Source organism: Mixophyes fleayi, chromosome 1 (genome assembly GCF_038048845.1).
Source record: "Mixophyes fleayi isolate aMixFle1 chromosome 1, aMixFle1.hap1, whole genome shotgun sequence".
Classification (NCBI taxonomy): Eukaryota; Metazoa; Chordata; class Amphibia; order Anura; family Limnodynastidae; genus Mixophyes; species Mixophyes fleayi.
Window position 1 is genome coordinate 412844167 of NC_134402.1, and position 26497 is coordinate 412870663.

Genomic DNA, 26497 nt, shown 5'->3' on the forward strand with positions numbered 1-26497 from the left:
GGTGTTATATACACCCAAAGACAAGAGCTCCATTGCTAACTGTCATTGCTGAAATACAAATAGGAGGGCTAGCAGGCTTGTCTTCTGAATTTGCAGGCAAATTCAGCAGTGTTAAATTGAATAAACAGACACATAGGGGGAGAAGGAGAAGAGGGAGACAGAAAATTAATCATCTTACTCTTCCACAGGACTGTCAATGGTGTTATAGTCTTACTATTGAGTGAACATACAGAACCTTACTATTAAGTGAACATTGATCATTTTGTAAATGCTTTCAAAATTCAGAAAAAATATAGCAGTACCAATTTTCTTGAACTGTTTGATGTTGGACAGATGCATTTATGTACATTTTACACTGAACATTTTTATTGACCCACCTGAATGATTATAATCTATTTTATTATATTTTACATACACTGGAGAATGGAAAGAGCTGATAGGAAAACTGTTCATAGATCATCAGGTGTTAAAAAGGATAAATTGCACATGCAGGATATTGGGAAACATGAGCATATTAAAGAAGTGTAACCAGATTCAAGTGTCCATTAACAATGTGTTTCAGAGATCCCCTTCTATAAACCTATGAGACACAATATAAACATATATTAGCAGCTAATTAACCAAGTAGTATGTTTTTGGAGTGTGGGAGGTCCAGGAGTGAGTCTAGCTTGACACCATGGCAATTGAATCAGTGATGGAAGGTCCAGCCTTAATGGACAAGCTTAAGGAAGAGAGAGAGAGAGAGAAAGTGTCATGCTCTGCCAGAAAACCTGAACCAGAGTATTGGTCGAAAGAATAAACCTCCGCCAGCTAAATGGATTGGAGAAAAAAACGAAGGCAAGCTGCGCAAGCTCCAACACAGAACCAGTTCCTGACATTTGTTGGCGAGACCTCCAATGAAGATTCCACCCGTCCCACGCCTCTGAGCAATCAGATTGGTCAGTGTGATCTAACTTGTTTCCACTGTGAGACTTTGGCTGAGACCAACTTGGAGATGGTACCTTAGCAAAATGTAACTGAGATAAATGGGGTAGAAAAGGCTGACAGGCCTGTAGAAGGTATTGTCTATTGATAAAATACAAGATAAAATTGCAGAACATTAGTTGTTGCCACAAATTCATGTACCACTTGCACTTAAAGCTGCACATACACATCTGTGTGGGGGACACTTGGGAGAAGACAAAACCAAGCGAAGGTAATAAAGACATTTTGCTGGATATGTCCGGTATGTCAGAGAACATGGCCAAACCGGACTACAGGGCCCTTTCTCGTAGAAGCGCATTCTCCACAGTGTCCGCATCACCGAGGTTGGCAACACTAAGGGGAGGGGAATGTGACAAAGAGGCTTATTTGCCACACCTCTCCTACAGAGGGATAAGGAGTCTGCAGGAACAGGCTGCAGACAGGATTAAATTCCCTCTGGGTTTCTATTGCAGCACCTAAACACACCGGTGCATCACATAGGTGTAATTGGTTTGTTGTTTTTTGTGATTGGTTTGTAGTGTTTGGGTGGAGGATAAAAAAAACTGTCTGTTCTTGTGGGCGGGCTGACCGATGCCATCTAGTTTCTATTTTTTTCAAGCAAGAAGTTGTTTGTGTCTGTCATCAGCTGGGTGTCAGTATCACAATATATATATAGCAAAAATCACATTTATGTTTGTTCAATTTCTTTTCCTTGTGTCTGAGGTATGTCCTTAGGCAAATCTAAATTGCAGTGTAAAAATAAAGCTGTCCGGTATCATCATCATCATCGATATAGCGCTGTACAGAGAATTGACTTATATCAGTCCCTGCCCCATTAGAGCTTACAGTCTAAATTCCCTAACATACACAGGTCAATTTCTTTTTTAATTGCAGCCAATTAACTTACTAGTATGTTTTTGGAGTGTGGGAGGAAACCCATGAAACACGGGAAGAGCATACAAACTCCACACAGATAAGGACCTGGTCGAGAATTGAACTCATGACCCTAATGCTGTGAGGAAGAAGTGCTAACCACTAAACCACCATGCTGCCCACAAAATTTTCCATGCATACAAAAAACTGCATCATTTGAATTGCAACATGGTTTGTCCTAAAATTAAATGAAGCCCTATATGTTTACATTTTGGAACCATTGCTTGGTCCTCAAAATATTTGAAAGCTATATATTGCCACAACAATCCAGTTATAAATTGCTTCTAGATGGAAAACTTCATGACTGCCGTAGCCCCTTATTATCCTACCTTTCCAATACGTATGACATATTATTGATGGTGTTTTTGCCTTATATTTTAGGTCTGTAATGTTTATCATAGTATATTTGTATGTAATGTTGATATTTGTATTTCTCTTCTCATTTTTTATTACATTCTGATGCAAATTATAATAAAACTGAATAAGTGAGGGTCAGCCAAAAAAACTAAATCTAAACAAAATAATATGCAGTATGTATATAAATACTAACTACAAAGTGTCAAATACATCAATAATTTTACGTTATTTTATGTTCACTTTTAGGACAATCATGAGACATATTTTGGTGCTAATATTCATTATACCTTATGTACCAGGTAAGGCAATAATTGAACTCTTATTTCATGTATGAAATGATTTACATGTGTTGTACAGGATACATGAAAATCGCTGTCTCCGACTGGATTTCAAGCACGGAAGGCAGAATTTATTTTTTTAATATTGCTTGATTTTACTGAGGAAACTACTTTTTCCTTAATGTTTCCTTTTAACTATTCAGATTACTGTGCAGCTTGTTATTGCTGATATATCTTATTGAGAAATCTTTTTGGCTCATGCTTTAGAAAGTTGAGCGTGTCTCAGCCAGTATTAAGGATGTGGTATTAAGTGTGTGTTTTGTAGGAAGGCTGTGGAACATAGCTGATAGATAACATGAGTGTGTAAAGCAGAATCTACTTGGTTTATTTAGGAGATCTTAACACTGTGCAATGAGTACACTTTTGAACTGGACGCCTGCTGATTTCAGTAGGTGTAAACCCAACTGCAACTACCTCATTGGCTGCCATTTTTTCATTTCTAAGTAAAATCCCCTAAAATATTGCAGAGAAAATGTATTCCAATAGGTGCTCTTTACATGCATGCAATCCACTCCTTCTTTCCCAATATATTAGACTGATAGACCAGGTCATGAATAAAATCAGCAGTGTCTTCATTCAGCACTCACTCGAGCCTGCCTGACGTGTGTGTGTGTGTGTGTGTGTGTGACAAAGGTTTAATCAAGAACAACCACCTAGTCTGTTTAAAATATATTAAAATGCTCCCTGTCTATCCCACACACTAACATCGCCTTACCGATTATGTTTTTTTCTGAAAAACTGACACTCTTACTAAAGAAGCTAAAGAAGCTTTTGGCTCTCCCTTCATCTAAACTAAACTCTCACAATTTACTTTAATTGGAATTATCCTAAACCAAATGAATCTAATATGGAAAATAAATGTACAATATTTAAGAGGAAAACACTTAACAACAATGACATGTAACAATATAATACAATAGTTTCTTGTAAAGATAAAAAGCAATAAACAACAGAAAATGGCACACTCACACATGATCAGTTTTCTGCCTGTTGTATTATCAGGAATTATCAAAATGAAATTGACTCCCAAAAATGCGAACAAAACTGTTTAATTTACAGGACATTTTAAACTTGTTTCAGGTGCAAAACAGCCCCATTCCACTGTAGTGGCAGAACTAGAAAGTCTATGTAAATGCAAATTAGTTTTTTATGACTTTCAAACACCTTTCAAGTCAGGGGTTCTTTTCACTGGAAAACAAAAATACAGTTGTTATCAGCACTTGTCCTTGACACTGCATATGTGTGTGTGTCTAGCAAAATGAAAACATGAGGTATTGGTTCATAATTTGATCAAGACATTTAAGTCCTATATCCCAACATCAAGGGCACCTCATTATATGCAGGTCCTACGCTGACCTATATTCTTCAAATACCATTAAAATGCAGTTAAAATGAGATGCACTAATGTGAAGGAGCGATTGCTTCTGAACGCGCCACTCGAGATGACGCTTTCGCGGTCTATCGTCACCACATTACAATAGCGTTATCGCAAATGGCGCAGTCAGAAGCAATCACTCCTTCACAACTAACCTCCTAGGTATAGGGGCTTATATCTAACAAGGACTGACTTGTGAGCCACACCCAAAATGGCCGTGTGTAGGCCTGATAGACAGCTGCTACAACAACAGAAGGCAATATTTTGAAACAAAATAAGGGAAGAAATAAGCTTGCACTAGGTTAATCCCATATTATACATGGTACCAGCTGCTTGGCAATGTAAATGTCCTATATGTATATAAAACAAAAAGACAGTTGTTGTCAGCGCTTGTCCTTAACACTGCATATCAGTGTGTATCTAGCAAAATGAAAACATGAAATGTTCTATTTTAAACTTAAAACAGCCCACACAGAATTATTTACCACTCTACGGATCTTAGAACTGTAGAAATAGCCAGCCCGGGTTTTCACATGATGTCTGAAAAACCTGTAGTTTAGTATAGCCAGTGCCACTTAAAAAAAGAAGAGGTTATCTGCCCTGAATTGGTAAGCATAGGGCATCACTCTGGCCACATTGGAATCTGGGGACCGGGTAAATATGGTAGGCATGATAAATAATACAACCAGAGACTGGCAATGTTTGACTTAGGGCTCACACCAGCAAGTTGTATAACAGCACCTCCTCACATTTGTTGGCTATCAAGTGCTACAGAGATAAAAGGATAAGCCGCCAGCAATGCCCTTCTGCAGGAAAGACTTATCTTTACTTATTTCCACTTCTAAAGAAATCTCCTTTGTATCTAATGTAATGAGCCTGTGACATACCTCCCATCTGTGCCGATGTAGATGGGACAGTATCGATGTGGTTTGGACTTTCTCACCATTCCGACAGTCAGGACTTTTTTACCCTTTCGAGAGGCTGTTTTCTGCTCACCTCTGTAAGTGAGTGGCACTTGTACCTGAGCAGGGCCTGATCAACCACTATGCTGATCAGGCTGCAGCCTGGGGCGCTGGGTCCCGGGGGCGTGATGCTGAGGGTATATTTTTTTTCTTTCATTCATTTTTTTTTCATTCATTTTTTTTTCGCGGTGGGGGAGGGGGGAGGGTCGCCGCACGCGGGGGGGGGGGTGGAGGTCTCAACAATCCAAAGCATTGGTGGTCAGTGGTTAGTAACATGCAGCCAATCGCTAGGCTGCCTGTTGCTGTGCAGCAGACAGGAAGCAGGAATTCTTCACTTCCTGTCTGCTGATCTGAGGAGTGAGGAGCGACGCTGGCCAGCACAACTACAGGTATGTGAAGGGGAGGACTGCCCTGCATATCTATAGGGAGGGGGGGGGGAACTGCCATTTATATCTATAGGGAAGGGGGGGAATTGCCCTGCAGATCTATATGGAGGGGGAGAGGGACTGCCCTGCATATCTATAGGGAGGGGGGGGACTGCCCTGCATATCTATAGGGAGGGCGGGACTGCCCTGCATATCTATAGGGGGGGAACTGCCCTGCATATCTATAGGGAGGGAGGGGGAACTGCCCTGCATATCTATAGGGAGGGGGGGGATCTGCCCTGCATATCTATAGGGAGGGAGAGGGGGGGGGGGGAACTGCCATGCATATCTATAGGGAGGGAGAGGGGGGGAACTGCCCTGCATATCTATAGGGAGGGAGGGGGGGGACTGCCCTGCATATCTATAGGGAGGGAGAGGGGGGGGGACTGCCCTGCATATCTATAGGGAGGGGGAGGGGGGACTGTCATACAAATCTATAGGGTGGGAGAGAGGTTGATATGTGTGAAGGAGGGCAGAGGAGGGGGGCTGATATATGTGACTGGGGGAGTTTTGATGTGACGGGGGGATAGCTACAGAGTGGAGGTAAGGAAAATAGCTGCAGGGGGATAGATGCAGGGGGGTTAAAGAAAATGGCTGCAGCAGGGGTTAAGGAAAATGGCAGCAGGGGGTATTTAAAAAATAGAGCAGCTTTGGGGGGCATAATCTCATAATTGTGTGGCGGTTACATGGATGCTCTTTGTGGTCTCAGCAATCACTAGAATAGTAAATATTAGTGGGATGGGGTTGGTAGAGGTTGTTAATTGATTGACAACCAATATTCAGATATTGCTTATATATGCCTGTACAATGGGGAACTTTTAGCTGGCCATAATGGAGTGTTTTATTTAACTAAAGGGCCTAATCATTCAGGGTTTGTTAACATTCTGCATTAATAAATGTTTGCATTTTCAAAACAGGACGCCAACTTTCCAGAAGCCAGCGAAAGGATAACAAAGTTGAAAGAGAGAAGAGCAAGAACAGGTAAGAGACAATGGCACAATCTGTCTAAATTTGAATGCTGGAGAATACACCTGAACATTCATATTCAGGAGTGTTCCTATACACCTATATATTCAGTGGGTGGGGGGGTTGGCGCTGCGACCGTATTAGCCTAGGCTGGCCAGAACCCTTAATCAGGCCCTGTACCTGAGGCTCGTTCCCATGTCAATGTGGAGGTGCTGAGTGGAGTGGTGTTGAGGTTGGCCTAGTGATAGAAGTGCTAGGCACAGCCCTATATGATGCGACCATGCATGGTGTCCCAAATTACACAATTAAAATGTTGAGAGGAATGCAGTGATACAAGTAAATAGCCACAAAATCACACAATATGCAGAGACTATTCACTGTTTATTGCACTAGCTGCAGCAGTTAAGGAAGGTTTACCCTTCTCTTAATGTGCTGGGTCTCATCTGCAATAATAAATTCAAAATTCATGAAAATAAACACAATAAGGACACAGTTTTAAAACTTTTATAATGATTGTTAGTTAGTTCATCTAAGCTACAAACAAATTTGTAAGTGCAATACATTTGTATTTTATATACTTTCCAATAATACTGAAAAACACACTTGATCTATTAGAATTGTTACCTTTCATAGCGCACAACTGATGGATTTATGCAAGAAGTTCACCTACGGAACAGGGGCGGAAGGATGGTTTGGCTGGTTTTCCTTAGAGTCAGTGGTGCTGCTGATACAGTTGGCCACTGGTGCGGTGTGTCTTCACTGTGCATATATACATGATTTCTGGTCTTTTGGCCTAATACTTGCTCCTCAGTGAGGACATCCCTTATTTGAGGAGAAAAGCTTAAATCAATGAAATAGGTGATTTCAAAGTAGTAGGTGGTTTCACTTTGATGTGACAATACACTTCTGCACAGTGCACCCCTCCTGATTTTCACTATCCCCCGTCAAGTATAAGTGCATTTAATTTACTGCGGCATTTTCAAAGATCAGAAAGTAAGTGAAGACCCCCCCCCCCGAAGTACACTGGGCAAGCCATAAAGATGCACCTGTGCAAAGCAGGGGAGGGCTGGCAAATTATAGCCCAGGGGGCAAGACTCAACTTGAGCAGCTTATTAGGAATATTTTAGGGAAAAAAATGCAGGTGGCCCAGTGACTCAGCCCAAGGTAGCCCACTATGGGACCGGCCCGGGGGGCAGATGCCATCCTGCCCCCAGCCCAGTCTGTCCCTGGTGCAAAGGCAAAGCAATTTTCAGTGCACATCAATGGGTAAATGTATCAACCTGCGCATTCTGCAAGTTGCCGATATTCTGTGACTTTGCAGGGCATATTTAAAACGGCAATGTCTTCACAGGCAAAACTTGATACTTTTACCCCCAAGTGTGCTACATAAATTAAGTCCAGTGAGTTTTCTTCCATACAACAGGCGAATATGACAGTTCATTGGCAGTCCCTTCTGCTCTCTCCCTTTCCCCTCACTAATCCCTGCATATTTCCATGCTCTTCTCTTGGTCTCGTCCTCTTTCAGACTGTCTCCACTGTTGCAGTAATATTTGTCGGGCCAAGACATCATCCCTTTTATCTGTAAGCAGAGCACTGTAATCAGATGCACTGTGGTCGCTTTCCTAGTCAACTCATCAGCCAATCAGAGTATAACTTCACACCTTGATAACACAGCACCGTTCCTGAGCAACACCGATGTGTGCTTTGAATTCATGTGAAAAAAGCAAGTGGTGCACTTCCGATGATGGCATTACTACACCTGGTGGGTCTTCAATGAGTGTTGGCATCGCTACATGGTTATCCAGTTCTCTGTGCAATGGGGAAATTGGGTACATAAGTCATAATGATGCTCACTTGGTGAGTCTCTGTACAAAGCAAACTATGAGTACACATCAAGGATTAGGATATTTGTTACATCCCATGTTGCATAATAATGTATACACCATACCTTTTGCAATTCTGATTCTTGCAGAATTTGAAAATGTACTGCCATCCTCTGTTTGTTTGTTTGTTTGTTTTTTAGCAGCTCTCTCAGAAGATTGTGACAGCTCAGATTGTCGTATGCCTCCGGGTAAGTTAAGCATTTACATATTTTTGATTGTCAGAATTCTACAGAGAAGTTGTCCCATTTATGTTGGTTTGTCAGGAGTCTCCGGAGTTGTCCTGTATGCGAGATGATGTTATATGGTAACAGACTATGACATAGGACACAGGACATAGGAATTTTCTGAGAAACTGTGAAATATAAAGTAGGCTCTTTAAACTCCACTTTATGAAGAGGTACATTTAACACCACAATCTTCCTGCATTATTCTGACAGGAAGCTCACACCACAACGCTTTCTGCTTAGGGACCTCAATCCTTCTAGCACATAACTCTCTCTATGTGTCGTTGAGCTTACCTTCATTCTCCTCCCCTCCTCACATTGGCACTGCCCTTGTCACGTACAACCCTGTCCTCACCAACATAATCACACAAATGGAAAGATCACTGCCTCCTACAAGATCCCCACGCTCCTCTACTGAAATGATTTGTGCTGCTGTCAGGATTGTGATAATCTGATCGGCTATCCTGCCCACTGCCTAGTACACAGACATCCACAAAACAAAGAATGATAACAAAAAAGGTGCTCACTAGTCAAAAATGAGAAATACCTATTTTTTTCTGTAACTTGACAGGGGCTGCTCTGGGGAAAGCTTTCACCGCCGTGATAATAACTTGCGGAAGCTATCTCTGCAGGAGAAACCGCATGGGGAACAGGCAGTTTTGATGCTGTCCCAGAAGGCTTAGTTTTAATAGTGGAGAAAACATTTTTTTATTACTGTGATAAGTGATGATAAAAATATGAGTCTTCTACAGATCATGGGTCAGATGATGTTTTTTTTTTATTATTCACTAAAACGTGACACATGCAGTAATGACAGTCCTGATGTCTCCTCATGATTAACTTAAGGGGCCCGATTCATCAAGGCACGTATCTGACGATTTTGAGCGTATCGTATGCAAAATCGTTCTGCGCATGCCAAGAACCTGAGAGATACGTCCGTGAACGCAGCCCTGTCCGCTGTGTCCACGAATGCAAAGGGCACTTACTAGATCCTATGCATTCAGGGAGTGAACATTTTGCCGTAGTCAATGTACTGAAGTATCTCTTCCTCCAGCTAAAGGGCTAGTCATCTAAGTCATGATCAACTGTGGTGACAGTCTTGTATGTATGCTCAGGGTCTGATTAGGGGTTCATGCCGCATTAGGCTAATATGCTTGAAGCACCCCTCACCTTCCACGCCACGCTAATACCAAGGAAGGTTAATCCCCCTTTCCCACCAATGTTTATGTTCCCATGTTTTCAATGCTTAGCTCGACTTAGCTTTTTAAATGGGTCACATCAAACATTTCATTCATTAAAATCATAACTGTATAGCAGAACAGAGGCGTGAACGAGCGCTACTGAGGATGATGGCATGAAGGGGGGGGTGAGGGGCAATCATTCCTGCCCCTGTCCCCATCCTTGGTTTTCCTACTGGTTTATCCTCAAGCTCCTGCCAGGATGAGTAATTCTCTTCTGCCTTTACCATAGGAATGTGTCAAGATTAAATCCTTATTACATTTTTCCCCGTGTTTTCTGGAGAACAACTAGTCTCTTATATTTTAAAATTAATTTCAGTTTATACCTCTCCCTGTCACAATTTTGCACCCCCAAAATCTTGCACCCCACTAAAGCCCTGCACCCTAGGCTGCAGCCTAGTAAGTCTATTGGATAAGCAGGCCATGTACCTTGCAATCACAAACAACTGTATAAATGTAGTTTATGCTCAGTAGACATTCACAACATCCTAATAAATGTATTTCACGAAAAAAACAAACACTTTTTTTAACTGTTTTATCATTAATGCCTTTATTGTTAATAGGTGACATTAATTAAAAAGAAATCTCCTCTGGCTTTTTTTGCGAATTTATCATCCACGTAGGTATTAGACGTGTCCTGCAGCATCCTATGTAGTAGAGCACAGCAGACCAGATTACGATTTCAACAGCACACGTATCTTGAGATCCGTGCCAAAGCTGAAACATGTGCGTTTAATACTAAACGCGGGTTGCGCTCAGGATGCCTGTCTTGATGAATCCGGCCCAAGATATCAAACTAAACCAAGAAGCATTAGAGAAAAAAAAAAAAAAAAGCTTCAATTAATGAAAAGAGTGGTCCCAAAGTGCCAGTGATGTTTTTACTGTTTCCACCACGCACGTATTCCAGTGTTTCTGCAAACCCAGAAATGTAGTTGCAATTTGACATTGACAGGTGCAAAGAGCAGAAAGTGAAGGTGCACATTGAAATGCTCTCATCAAACAAGTAGACTCACCTGCACATATATATAAGTAGACTCACCTGCACATATATATAAGTAGACTCACCTGCACATATATATAAGTAGACTCACCTGCACATATGTATAAGTAGACTCACCTGCGCATATATATATAAGTAGACTCACCTCCACATATATATAAGTAGACTCACCTGCACATATATATAAGTAGACTCACCTGCACATATATATAAGTAGACTCACCTCCACATATATATAAGTAGACTTACCTGCACATATATATAAGTAGACTCACCTGCTCATATATATAAGTAGACTCACCTGCTCATATATATAAGTAGACTCACCTGCGCATATATATAAGTATACTCACCTGCATATATATATATATTAGTAGACTCACCTGCTCATATATATAAGTAGACTCACCTGCACATATATATAAGTAGACTCACCTGCACATATATATAAGTAGACTCACCTCCATATATATATAAGTAGACTCACCTGCGCATATATATATAAGTAGACTCACCGCCACATATGTATAAGTAGACTCACCTGCTCATATATATAAGTAGACTCACCTGCACATATATATAAGTAGACTCACCTGCTCATATATATAAGTAGACTCACCTGCACATATATATAAGTAGACTCACCTGCACATATATATAAGTAGACTCACCTCCACTTATGTATAAGTAGACTCACCTGCACATATATATAGGTAGACTCACCTGCACATATATATAAGTAGACTCACCTGCACATATATATAAGTAGACTCACCTGCACATATATATAGGTAGAATCACCTGCACATATATATATATATAAGTAGACTCACCTGCACATATATATAGGTAGACTCACCTGCGCATATATATAAGTAGACTCACCTGCTCATATATATAAGTAGACTCACCTGCACATATATATAAGTAGACTCACCTGCACATATATATAAGTAGACTCACCTGCACATATATATAAGCGGATCCACTATTTTTGTGGTTCGTATATGAGCCTTTTTGAGTAACCAGAAATCATGTACATTTTGTGGTGAGAAAAAAAATAAACAACCAATGGGTTAGTACTATAGTGTAAATCCAATGTAAAAAAGTAATATATAGGATTTATTAGCTGATATATCGAATATCCACATAAGAAAAGGTGCATGTAACATGTAAACTGATTACATTAGCCATTCATCTAAGTAATTTCTGTTTGATTCCTTTTAATATAAACCTTTTTTTGTTGGCTAGAAACTTTGTTTTGATATAGTTAATATCAGCAAAATTGTCCTTAAAACAGTTTCACTAAATGATTAGGGGAATGAATGCAGCCATTAAAAAAAACTGTGCTTTCCTCCATTAATACCAATTTTCAGACCATAAATTTGTCATACAAAATCAGATTACTATTTCCAAAAAAGTAATGCCTGCAAAAAACACACGGATGCAGTGTTTAGTAATGATCTATAATAATTATAATTATAATCCCATGGAAAATAAAATAGAATCATTTAGGGTTTGGACTTATTTTTGATTTACTGCAAGTACGCTTATGAGGCAGTAAATAAATGACAGTAATTTGCAGTAAGAAATTTAACAAATGTGATTTCAGCATAATATCTTAAATAGCTCAATAGGAAATGTTTGCAAGCTTAGAAAATGCTGAATTTGCTATAGAAAATTATACATTTGGGAACATTCAGTGGCGTAGCTAAAGGTTTCGGACCCCGAAGCACAATCTGAGACGCGGCTCCTTAAACATGTTGAAGCATCAGCCTGTCCTGTTTAATAGACATTAATAGACTTTCTAGTTTTGAATTCTTAGGGGAGCACTGTGCAATAATCACACAATATCCTGATTTAAAAGAAACCTCCTAGAGCTGTTGATGGGGCCGTAAAGGTCCTTCTATGTTTGCAAAGAGAGGTGGGAGGGGGCCAGCAGCACTGAGCCCCCAGAACCTTTTGGTCCAAGAGCAGTTGCTTGACCACTGTGAACATTTATGAATACTGGGGCACAGGAAATAGCTGTCGTAACTCATAGCAGTGATCAGATGGTTGATTTCTATGTTGCACCTAAATTAGAAAAATGACAGAATCTGATTTTACCCTTTATTTGTGCAGCGTATCTTATTTGAAACAGCTCTGCACATGCTCAGAAGAGGCCCCCAGCAATAGCCTTTACTAGCTGGGGGACTTTGTTAAATAGTAGAGATGTGCACTGAACCTCGTGTTTTGGTTTAAAAATTGGTGTCAGTTCTAACCCAACTTCGTGGTTCAGCTTTGCTACCGGTTTTGTCGAACAAAACGAAAGGTTTTGCTTTTGCTTTTAGTTTTGGATCTGGATTTAATTAAAAATTGCGAAGAATAGGTAAAATAATGTCATTTTGAGCTGTTCTTGCTCCTATATTACTATTTATAGAATTTACATTATTTATATACATGGGTCTAAGGGACCACCTCCTCTGCAAGTCTTGGGCAGTTCCCTTTACCCCGGTGTTGGACGAAGCTTACCCCAGGGGAATGATCTTTCTTCCTCCCTCCCTCCCCATAAAATATATGGTTTGATTCAGAAGGGCATCATTGTGACACAGATCATATAAGTAAATCAAGGTATTGAAACCCATGCTGTTGGCAACTGATGAATACTCAAATATTGTGTGCCTAATTGTTGACTTTTTGTAGTAGAGGTGCAGGCCACATTCATCTCTCGGTATCCTCATTTATTTATATAGCGGCAAGGTAATGAAAGCCATGCCCTTGGCAACCGATGAATACTTTGGCAATGTATTGTGTGCCTAATTTTTGTAGTAGCGATGCAGGCCACATTCACCTTTCAGCATCCTCATTTATTTATATAGCGGCAAGGTATTCAAAGCCATACTTTTGGCAACTGATGGATACTCTGGCAATATATTGTGTGCCTAATCTTTGAATTTTTGTAGTAGGGCTGCAGGCCACATTTATCTCTCAGCATCCTCATTTATTTATATAGCAACAGCAAATTAGATAGCATTGAATAGATTGAAAAATCGAAAATTAGAATATATTGTGTTTTTTGGGGGGGTCCAGCTGCTTGCTGCCCCTCACAAACAGCCTTCTTTAAATATGGATTACACTGAATGACCCTTCCAAATATAAATGTATTGCAAAATAGAAAAAAATAGAATCTTATAATATATAGTCTTTTTATTGGGGTGTGCAACTTTTGCTGAATCGCATATGCAAGCACCCAGTTTTTTTCTAAATTATGTCACTTGTCAATGCCAAAGATTACTTTCACTAGAAAAACTTTCAAGTTTACAAGAAAGAAATGTGTTTGTTTTTTGGATTCTGCTGCTAATAGTCTGTCAGCAAAAGCACTATTTTTCTCAAAGAATATAATAGTTCAGAATGATATCAGTCTAACTCAGTCATTATATACTATGGGCAGCATGGTGGCTTAGTGGTTATCACTTCTGCCTCACAGCACTGAGGTCATGAGTTCAATTCCTGACAGGGCCTGTGTGGAGTTTGTATACTCTCCCCGTGTTTGCGTGGGTTTTCCTCTGGGTGTTTCGGTTTGCTCCCACAATCCAAAACATACTAGTAGGTTAATTGGTTGCTATCAAATTGACCCTAGTCTGACTGTGTGTATTAAGGAATTTAGACTGTAAGCGCTATTGGGGCAGGGACTGATGTGAGTGAGTTCTCTGTATAGTGCTGCAGAATTAGTGGCGCTATATAAATAAAGGATGATATACTGTCTAGTACTGTTAGATATATGCAATGCATTACCAACAACAAGTAGTTAATTGTCTATGTAAGTGTATTTAAGATTGAAATTAAAAGCAATTGATCAGTAAATTATTGTAGCTGTCTATTCTCTATAGAACTGCTTTACAATAATGACAGGATTCTACTGCTTTCCTATGTCTCTGGTTCATCATTAATGCTGTTTTATGAGCAGAGCTCCGCAGCTAACCTTCTCCCTACACGCTGTCTCTTCTAACATGGCACTGAAGAAAATGAGGAAGGACTATATATATATATATATATATATAGCGCGTTTTCTGGAAAAAAAAAATTGCTGGAAATTTTGCCTCGTTTTGCCTCGTTTTGAGATCCGCGTTTGGCAGGAGAAACCAAGTCACGACTCGATTTCACTTGGATCCTCAACGTCAGCTTTCGTCGGATTTGAAGTAATCCGAACCGCTCATCTCTATTAAATACGGAGAAGCCCTAAATTCTATGAAAAAAATTCCCTTTACGCAGGGTTTAATGTTTATCTCCCTACAATTAATAAACCCCTAAATATCTACTATCTTAGAAATCAGTAAGAAGAAGAAAAAATATTATGTGGTGATGTATGATGCAAATTAATAAGTAATACTTATGATACTATTATGCAACTGGCAAACTATAATTTTTGTGTAAATTTGTGCATAGGACTTTTTTCTATAGGCACAGAAGATTACATTTTGTTGCAAAAATTTTCATTCCTGTAATTTCACATTTGACATAACTTATCTACAAGATTTTGCTTTACCAATTTATGATATTAGCTTTACAAAATGACTTTAGTGGGTTAAAACAACTTTGTGGCTGTAAAACTATTAAATGCTTGACAAAATTAACTTTATTTCACAAACAAAAATTTGGCGCACCCAATTAAAATTATTTATCAAATGTAAAAAATGATTTGTGCTACATGCCACACTATGTTTTGTTCATTGACTTTACTGTTGACAATACTGATGTCCTCACATCACTGGCAGCCAATAGGAACACGGGACACATCTAAATCGCTCAGTACATGTGAGAGGAATGTCTTGTGTACTGTGTAAGTGATGTGACCCTATCCTCAGGTTATAATAGTCTCAGCAGAGCTGTCAGACTCAAAAGGCGCTGTGGACTCAAGATGTACTGAAAACCACTAACTGGTATTTACGCCACTGAACTAAGAGGTGCAGATTCTAATGTACCCCTGGTGTTCACTAGGGTCCCCCCCGCAAGGTTTGGGCTTAGCTGCAAAGGGTACGCAGGTCGGGGTCCTCCAAGACAGTTACCAGTGTAGTGATAGAGAATAATGAAGACGGTCCGGGTCAAACCAATCAGGAGGAGACGGTACCGAAAGGAGATCCACAGAGACAGACAGACAAACCGAGATCTCAAAGATGAGGGGAATAACGCAATCCAGGAGAATGGTCGACAAGCCGGGGTCACAACAGAAGGCAATAACGGGCACGATCCAGAAGAGTAGTCAGAGGAAACTGGGTCAAAACCAAACTGGAGCAGGAACATGTAAACAATGCTGGAGACAGGAGACCTGATACTCTGGCACCCTAATGGTGCCAGAGCAGAAGTTAAATAGAGGCTGGAGGAAGTGGGCGGTCAGACACACTGACTGACAAAGCTCAAAAGCTTCCCATTGCCTAGCAACGGGCAGCGCTACCACTCATGCTCCTGATGGTGCGAGGACAGCTGGGGATTCTGCGCAACTGTTGCCTAGCAACAGGACGCCCCCGGCCAGAACTGCCAGGTGACCGTCCCTGCTCCATGGGAGAACAGCGGGGACAGTGCCTGACAAAAGCTTTGTTTTGATTTTAGATGCGGCTTTGGTTCTAAAACGTCTTTGTGTTTAGATTTTGTTACTGGTTTTGCCCCAAAGTACTGAAAGGTTTTGGTTTTGGATTTGGATTTAATAAAAAATTGTGAAAAATAGGTAAAATTATGTGATTTCGATTTTACTCTTATACTACTATTTATGGCATTAATATTCATTTCCAGTTATTTCCAGTCTATTTTCTAACGATCTCATCTTAACTGTCCAAATTTTCACCATTTGTGGCCAAAGTCTGAAACGAGCTGGTTGGCTAAAGTTAGTGACAGAGAAGTGGCAAAAATACATGATAGTTTAATAATTATTTCTTATTTCTTAACAAACAAATTAAAGAAACGAACACCCTGCTGCTCACACTCAAGCACAACACCCTGTTTTTTTTTACCTGCTTAATAAAGATGTCACTGCCTACCCTTGACAAAATGTAAAATTACTTTGACTAGAAAAGAGAAAAGTTTTCAGATCCAATTTTGGGGCGAAGAATCGAGTCGTGTTTTGGTTCTACTCGGAACCCCAAAAACTTGGATCTGTCAGACTTCTCCAAATCCGAACCGCTCGTCTCTAGTTTGCAGTCAACAGTTGCCTTATACCTCACAACATTCCCAATCCTCCCACATCATAACTCTTGTCATCTTCCATATCCCATAGGCCATGGTTTTTTACTCCCAAAAAAAATGACTGTCTATAAAAATCAGGACTGTTTGGTAGTATGCTATATATACTATGTAGAAAATAGCATAACAGGACATTAGATATTTTTACAACATTTCTTAAATTTCTTAAAAAATGTAACGTATAATTATATATGTAAAAGTAGGTAGTGCAGGATGATGAAGTGTATAGATATACAAAGCAATTTGCTACTCTCTGTAAATCTACTTACAGGATATTTAAATATATGTGTTTTTCTTCATTGTGATTACACAGGATACGAAGATCTTTTACCTTCACACCACAGATCAGAATCTTCTTTAAAGTAAAATTCGGCAGCATCCTGTTAAAAAAAAAGAGAATAGTCATGGGCTGCCATTACTGACGTATGTAGTGCCAGTGATTTACCACAAGATGTAAAATAAACTGTGCACAATCAATACACTTAAGGGTCTATTTATCAATACACTGCAGTAATCAATATGCATTGCTGGAAATCGCAGCGATTCATAATGAAACACGTCTGTAATCTACCATACCGGGGCTGCTATGGGAACCCCAGCGATGAGCTCTTTACAGAAACCTAATGAAGAAAGCGCTCTCCAGGAAAGCCGAAGAGGGACCCAGCAAAGCCAGAGAGGGATCCAGCGAAGCCAAAGAGGGATCCAGGGGAGCCAGAGAGGGATCCAGCGAAGCCAGAGAGGGATTCAGTGCAGCTAGAGAGGGATCCATCGATGCCGGAGAGGGACCCAGTGGAGCCAGAGAGGAATCCAGGGGAGCCAGAGAGGGATCCAGAGAAGCCAGAGAGGGATTCAGTGAAGCTGGAGAGGGATCCATCGATGCCGGAGAGGGACCCAGCGGAGCCAGAGATGGATCCAGGAGATCCAGAGAGGGATCCAGCGAAGCAAGAGAGGGATCAAGCGAAGACAGAGAGGGAACCAGGGGAGACAGAGAGGGAACCAGGGGAGCCGGAGAGGGATCCAGGGGAGCCGGAGAGGAATCCAGTGAAGCCAGAGAGGGATCCAGCGAAGCCAGAGAGGGATTCAGTGAAGCTGGAGAGGGATCCATCGATGCCGGAGAGGGATCCAGCGGAGCCAGAGACGGATCCAGGAGATCTGGAGAGGAATCCAGCAAAGCCAGAGAGGGATCAAGCGAAGACAGAGAGGGAAACAGGGGAGACAGAGAGGGAACCAGGGGAGCCGGAGAGGGATCCAGGGGAGCTGGAGAGGGATCCAGTGAAGCCAGAGAGGGATCCAGTGAAGCCATCCTGAGCTCTGCTTTTTGCAACTTAATAAATTATCTAATGTTGCTGTCCCCATAAAAGTCTATTTGGACAGTGATAAGTGCTGGTAATTAGGTTAATGCTGGAGAATCTTTGATTTCTCTGGTGTTAACACTTTCTTAAATAACAAAAAGCGGTGAAAGAACCTTTTGCCGTCTATAAGGCTCTTTACCGGTTAATATATATACCCCTTTATACAGTATCTTATATGTATTCCCTGAATGGAGGCTTCCTCAAGCAGTAATAATGGCAATCTGACTCTTGAATAGGGAAGGTCTGCCTGGAGCCACAGACCTTCCGGGGCTGGCTGGGCTGGGGGGCAGGGTGGCATATCTCCTTGAGCCAGTCCCATAGTGGGCTACCTGGGCTGGGTCACTGGGTCACCTGCATTATAATGTTCCTAGCAGGCTGCTGTGTCGAGTCTCGTCCCCCGGGCTTAAATCTGCCAGCTCTGCCCTGACTTCCTCTGATGAAATCACCCGGCAGGTGAAGAAATGTGTCAGGTGACTTGGATATCACACTGAGCCGCTGGACATCCCAGTTGCATGCATCTGGCTTCTGGTTTAGTGAATTCCCCGAGATTATCATTACCACTTCAAGTTGTTTCATTATCTACACTCTGTGTCACGCTTGCAGTAATCGCTTCAGATTTCCCCAATCGGATTGGATCAGTCAGCTACGGTTTCTCCACAGACTCTACGGAGCTACGTGCTGTGAGAAGACCATACGTACAGCTTTCCATACGGGACTGAGATTGGGATCAGGTCTGTAGCGCGACTTCTGCCACGGCAGTCTAAGGTCAGGCTCCCGTTTAACAGAGTATACATCTCACTTGTGGAATATATTACATTATTTTCTGCCACAGCAGTTTAGGGACATGTCCCCGCTTAACAGAGTTTACATCTAACTTGTGGCATTTATGACATCATTATCTCCGGGATTCACGGGCCAGAGATTTATAAGTGGTGCTCCTTATATCATCGGTACCAACTAATCTTGTTCCAGCAGTGTGGCCACACTCGTACCATCAATCCGGCTCCACTTTATGCATTGTGACTGGGTTACTGGACAGTAACAACTCTCCATTGTGGGATCCCATATTTGCAATCAATTAGAGAGTTATTGTTACGTGTATATATATTTTTTCCACCTCCAGTATATGATATACCTATTCCATTGGTTCTATTTGATGCACCATCCTTATCCGCTGGCTAGTGTTGATTTTATCTTGTTTATTTTATGGTTTATTTGTATTAACATTTTTAATAAAGTGTTTGTATAACCCTCACGGATTGATCTTTCCAATTTTTGTGTACATCAGTTATCAGCGCTGTTTTTTGTTGTCTGCCCTGAAGACCTTATTCTGTTTCAAGACATCCACATCATATAAGGTGTTCAACGTCACAGACATCTGACAGATTAGGAATTCACACCCAAAGCATTTTGTATCTAGAATAATGCATATATTTGTATGATTCAATAGTTGAATATATGTATATGTATATGTGTTGTATATGTTATATACATTGATTGTGATTGGTCCCTTGTTAAGTGGAATATTAATTTATTAATCATTATGCCAGAAGCCTATAATAACATCAGAATCAAATCTACCAATTATCATGAATCCTGCATCACATTGAGATTGCAATAATAATTTAATTCAAATAACCGCAGTATAGTAAAGATTTCTTAATGGAAAATAAATTGATAAATTAACCATTCAATATTATTAGGACAATAATTATTATCATTATTAACCTTTATCTAGCGCCAACATATTATACATTGCTTTACAGAGAATCTTTAATCATTTACACAAGTACCTGGCCCAGTGAATCTTACGGTCTAAATTCTTCACCACTACTACAACACACACACACACTAACATTAACCTACCAGTAGGTTTTGGTACTTAGGGAAAAAAAACATACATACATGATTATATTATTCATGCTATACATATATATAATTAATATCAATAAATTCATTATGCATACAAAATGGGCCTGATTCATTAAGGAAAGTAAGGCAAACAAATGAGTAAGTTTTCTCCTGGACAAAACCATGTTACAATGCAAAGGGGGCAAATTAGCTTATTACTTTGCACATAAGTTTAATAGTGCCTTTTTTTTTCATGTAGTACACAAATACTTGATAGCTTTATTTGTACACTGAAATTACACTGAAATGTCCCACTCAGGGACATGCTTGTCCTGCGGTTGGGTATGTTAGGGGAAGGGAGGTATGTAACGGGCAGCCTAATGGTTTACAGCCCTAGAGGGCGTGACCACGCTCCTGTCATGAAATGGCCACGCCCCCTGTCCCGATGCCAGGGGCAGATATGGGAGGTATGCCAACGATCCATTAATGATTCTAGCCAGCAAGAGGTGATTAGCTCTCTTTGTTTACATTATGTCCTTAACTAGGTTAACTTTGTAATATACATTAATATAGTGGATTCACATATATTTTAAAATAAGTCTTTTCCTTAGTGTCTTTTCATATAAATTAACAAACTTAAGCAATACTTAAACTGAGGTAACTAAAATATCATTCCTAGGGGCATATTCAATTGTTGGCGGAAACGGCGAAAATCTCGCGGTCCGCGCACTATTACCGTTAATACAGTAATAGTGCGCAGAAAAACCGTTATTATGGTACTTTTCACGCTGGATTTCAGCTCGCGGCTCAGGGAGCTGCGAGCTGAAATTCAGCTAACTATTACCGTAATAACGGTAATAGTTTTAACGCGCCGCGGAAACCGGATTATACCCCCTAGTGTTAATTTATAAGTTAAGTTTGCCCAGTCAGTATGCTGGATAAGTAAACTGGACTGGTGGGGGGTCACTGAGCTCTTTACATAGCCTTTGGTAATAGTGAGTAGACTGAATTTTTGTAGCAACTTCATAAAGCAAAACTATTAAACTGGAGAGATCATATGGAGAATTTACGGTTGGTTGCTGGGCGCTCACTATAGGGTTGATTAAGATTTAGGAGCTACTGGGTGCAAAAGCAAACATACCGCAGGAGGGAAATATAAAATACACAACCTGATTTAGAGTTGTGATAAGGTCGCAGCCTAGCCCAACTGTTAGATGTCATGTAATATCATAGCTGGCCAATATGTGTATGTACCATGCTAGAGCGTACAGTATTTGGCCTGTATGCAAAAACATTTTTTACATTTGCATCACTTGTAGTGCAATATGGTTTCAGCTTCATGGTTTGCGCATGCCCTGAGATCATAGTAGATGCAGGCAATGGTGGAACTGCTTGCAGCCACTAGTAATGCCTGAATCAACTAGTGATTACTGCCAGCGCTGTAAGATGTGCAGCGACTATGGCCCCCCTCCCCTCTGGGCCTACTGACCACCACATCCTTTGCGTTAGTTCCACCACTAACTTAGTTCCTGTCACATAATCATTGATACACTGTATGAATACTGCCTGCCATAGCTGCAAATCAGATTCTGACATTTTTGCATTAGAGTTTAGAAACTGATGTTTTGCATTAGAGTTTAGATGACAGGAGGGAGAGCCAGAATGTTGTAATTACTCTTACTCTTTGTGACCCTTCATTTCTATATAAGATGCCTGAACACTGCCACTATACACATTCCCTGAGCCTCTCTTCTAAAATTACAGTCATCGACAGTAAACTGTATAAAAATCCTAAATCACAAGGTTTTTGAATGGCACCACGAGCTTAAAGGATTGCTTCATATAAAAAGGAAATAAAAGCCAGGTAAGTAAGGATACAGTAAGTAAGTAGGATGCCCTTTAGCATTTGAGGGGCAGCATGATGGCTTAGTGGTCAGCACGTCTGCCTCACAGCACTGGGGTCATGAGTTCAATTCCCAACCATGGCCTTATCTGTGTGGAGTTTGTATGTTCTCCGTGGGGAGACATTTATGGCAGAATGTGCATTGAACCTGAATAATTATTGTATTATGTATAATAGGAAGGCCTAATGCTAGCAGGGTGCTCCTCTGTCAAAGATAAGGAAAAGATTGTAGAAAAAAAGGTTGTGCATCCGTGTGTTTGTTATAATATTTTGAAGTTACACTTGTAAATATAATTGTCTTTTTGTAGACTGGCATGATGTGATCTTTTGTAAGTCGGTCTTCAATACAAAAAAACGTTTTCTACATGTACATTGCTCATGGAGTCCTTATTTGTCATCATCATCATCGAAGAGCACAGAGTACAAGCTACATCTATGGTAAGTGTACCACTAGTTAACGTTATGTCTGAAGCAGGCTCAATGTTGGGGACCTTGCAGAGCACCACTGTGTTCTAACCATGTTCCAGAATAAGCAGGCATGAAATTATGTATGTTCGGAGATAAAAGATAGGACAAGTTCCATAGGACAGGGACTGCTCCCATTCAGTTTTTAAGGGAATAATTAGTGGAGTTGACAGTAGGAATTTACTGTTGTCAACAGACTCTGGTTTTGAAGATTTGGTCCTGGAAATATCCCTATTTTACTATCTAATCATTATAAATTAATATTTGTTGAAAAATGAATAATAAAATAGCAAAAATAACATACTACCAAGTTCAGTAAACATGATATGATGGGTATTGTAATGCCCCAAGGCCCAGTACAACAGTGTAGGACAGTGATGGGCAACCTGACAAAGACATAGTGTGGCCCTCTAACTTCAAAAGGGTCACACATTACTCTCAGGTCGCACAATAATCTCAGTAATAAGTTAAAACAATTTATTTAATCAAAGAAAGAGACATCTATCTGCAATAACATATCAGGAGGCATTATACACAAATGTTACAAGTTATAACAAACAGGAAGGAGCTGGGGCAGCAGGTGAAGGCTAAGGGGGGCTCCTGTCCCCCATCACTGGATGCACCAGCTCAGCAACAAAGTGCCCAATGGAAAATATTTGAAAATATTGCTAACTATGGGAACGATACAGATTAGAAAAGGCAGTTAGCATGGCTTACATACATCAAGGATAAAAGAATAAATATGAATAATATTGACACTACCTAATTTATTCATATACATGTTTCTGTTTTATATTTTCAAGGTCTGATTCTGATTGTGAAGCAATTGCTACAAATGGACCCGATTATACCATTCGGAAGAATAAGTTGGCTGTGACTGAAAAGACAACTATTTGGGTATCACATCACAACGTTTCTGGCCATTGTGTAAAGACAAATAATTTCTCAATTGTACCTCAAGGTTCGTGTTTCAATATCATTGTAAAAAGGATTGATTTTGTAAATGACAAACCTCCCTTCACAACCTTTCTATTATAAATGATACTTCTAAAATCAGGAAACTAAAATATATTACGCCAGCAATCCAGTCACTTCAGTATTGTTTAGGTAAAAGCAGCGGTAGAAGCAGAAGTTTAGAAGTGGCGCTATGTAAATTTAGAAGTGGCGCTATGGAAAATGTAATGAGAATGTAAGAGAATGTACTTTTATAGTTTTACAATGACGGCAGTAGGAAAAGTGACAGCATGGCATAACCATGTATACACCACCACTTCAACCACTGGTTAAAAGGCCAGGGGACAATATTTTGCAGTTAGGCAAATATATAGGACAAGTTAACCCGTGCATGATACTCATGCATTCCAGTCAAATCAAGCTACTTAAGGTGTTAAAAAGGTTCTTGTCATGCATTTGGGCCATAGCCCAGGCCTCAACCACCAACCACTCCCCACTGTCACCCCCGGCAACCACCAACCACTCCCAACTGTCACTTCTCCTTCAAGAAATATATATATATATTTTTTAAATCTTTATAAACACTTTTAACAATTAACAAATTAAATTTACAAATTAAAAACATCTTAGTATACCAAATTTCAGCCCTTTCTGAAATTTTTTTTACACACACACTAAGAATTTAGTAGGTCAGTGTATAACTCCGCCCAGCAGGTGGCGCTGCAGCTTGGTTTTTTTTTTTTTCACACACACACAGACAGACTAACACACGCCACTAAGCATTTATATTATAGATAATGTATCCACTGAGATAAAAATTATAATATTAGAAGTCAACAAGGATATCCATAATAATTTAAAATAGGGAGTGCATTATTCCTTCCAAGACACTGCTGTAAAAAGTGAAATAATTAGTTATACAGATATTATTTACATAAGTTTTTACATGCATTACTTGTACATTAAATTACAAATATATATATGTTTGAAATCCTATTAACATTATTTTCCATATACATTTCTCTGCAAAGGGTTGTGCTATATAAATACATTTTAATAATGATATATTTGTTATGTCTTTTATTTATTGGATAAAGTGTATTTTAGATTTAATGGTTTAATGGTTAATTGGACTATACACGTACTTATTTTCCTGTGGAATTCAATGCGCCGGATTTCACTGGACAATACTGATTTGCAGGCAAAAGGGGAATGGCCTTATTGTTTAGGGCTGTGGTTATGGCAACAGGGGGCTTGGTCTATTGTATTCGTGTGGTTGGGTGGTTTTGGGGAATGGTTTGTGTTCATTGAGAGAAGGAGAGGTTCACAGTCTCCTTTTTATTCTAGTAAATTGTGAACCTCCAAATATCCAGTACGCAGTTCACGCATCCAATTCCTTAAGCTTTAAGCTGAGTGACAATGGACAAGTGAGATATCGGGAGAACGTGTCAACTCAGTGGCATATTGTAAGTAAATAATGATGTACAGAGCGAGATATCAAATTCATTCTGCTTTTATTAATAAATTGCCATGTTCTTGCTTGTGCAAATTTTAGGACTTGCAAAACAATTAGTGGGCTAATCACTTATAGTTGTAAATGTAACTTAATATGTAACCTAATATTTAATGAAAGTACATTATATGTTATTGTTATAGCTATATATATAAAAGAAGAAGGTTGTTTGTGTATTTGTTTGTAGGCAAATATCTTCAACACCCGTGCACTGATTGGGATGAAACCAACGCGACGTGCTCCAGTTGGAATTTGGCCAGGTTTTAGGGGGTATAGGGCCCTGCTCGGACCTCCCGTTGGTGAACGCTGAGCAGAACTTTGACCCGAGGAGCCTGTTCTGGGCCTTCCACTGGATGGCTTTGGATGACATCTGATATAAAAAATTAATTGGTTTGTTTGTCCGATTATGCATTCGGACACCCCTGCACCGATTGGGATAAAACCAAAATGAGCTGGGCCAGTTGGAAGCTGGCCAGGTTTTAGGGGGTTTAGGGCCCCGCTCGGACCTCCCGTTGGTGAACGCTGAGCAGAACTTTGACCCAAGGAGCCTGTTCTGGGCCTTCCACTGGATGGATTTGGTTTGTTTGTCTGGTTATGCATTTGGACACCCCTGCACTGATTGGGATGAAACCAATGTGAGCTGGACCAGTTGGATCCTGGCCAGATTTTAGGGGGTTAAGGTCCCGGTCGATCTTCCTGTTGGTGTACGGTGGGCAGATCTTTGACCCAGGGATCCTGTTCTGTGCCTTCCACTGGATGGATTTAAATAATATTAAATATGAAAATAAAAAAATTACACTGGGCAATCCCCTTCATGGGTGTGTTGGAAGAGCTGTTAAGCTGCTAATTATTTTTAAAATGTTGACAGTTACATCCAACTCTTTGATAACTTAATAACTTGTAGATTTAAACCCTGGCAACGTCAGATACTTTAGCTAGTACATTTTTATAAATATGTGTTGTTAGAATACCGGGTTTTTAGAACCAAAGTTCTCTAGGTTACCCTGCCCTCTTATGTTCAGGAATCACACAGGCATGGAGGAGAACGAAAGATACAACGTTATCTTTATTGTTTCTTCATTAACACTTTTTCCTCATGCACACTTTAAACAATAGGTCAACGGATCACCAGTGTCAATAGGAGTCCCAGCAAAGTTCCCTATCCGCCTTTGTCATGCAACAGTTTCACAGGCAAAAGAGTCTTTCAACAGGAGGTTCAGGGAGACCTGATATGTTCACCATGATGGACAACTCTTCACCAGCATGGGGCTCTGGGTCTCAGTCTCCCCACTCTTGAGGGTGCACCAGTTTACCCAGAACCTCACGAGTATCTCCCGATGGAGTGAGGTGATGACAGGTCCCCAGATGGAGCAACAGCCTCCATCCCAAGATCTAGGGCAGCGATGATCACTGGGTCTGCTGATGCAGCAAAGAAACTCAACACCAGTCAGCCCTGCACCTTCCAGGAAATCAATCCTCAGAAGATCCACCCCCACTTCCCCCTGGTGTGGCTCCTTATATCCATGGACAAATTCCCACTGTGTTTTTCGCTCCCCCAGGCAAACCCCTGGGTCTCTCCTTC

General features: G+C 40.3%; 1 protein-coding gene across 1 annotated transcript in view; it reads left to right on the forward strand.

Moving 5' to 3' along the window:
• The first annotated feature begins 6501 nt into the window (after positions 1–6501).
• Positions 6502–26497, forward strand: part of LOC142109367 (interleukin-31 receptor subunit alpha-like) — a 64592-nt gene continuing 44596 nt past the window's right edge. The window contains exons 1-4 of the mRNA XM_075193529.1: positions 6502–8390; positions 22292–22421; positions 23252–23409; positions 24750–24868. Of these exons, the coding sequence (XP_075049630.1) occupies positions 8015–8390; positions 22292–22421; positions 23252–23409; positions 24750–24868 (783 nt within the window). The 5' untranslated portion in view covers positions 6502–8014. The remainder of the gene's footprint in view (positions 8391–22291; positions 22422–23251; positions 23410–24749; positions 24869–26497) is intronic.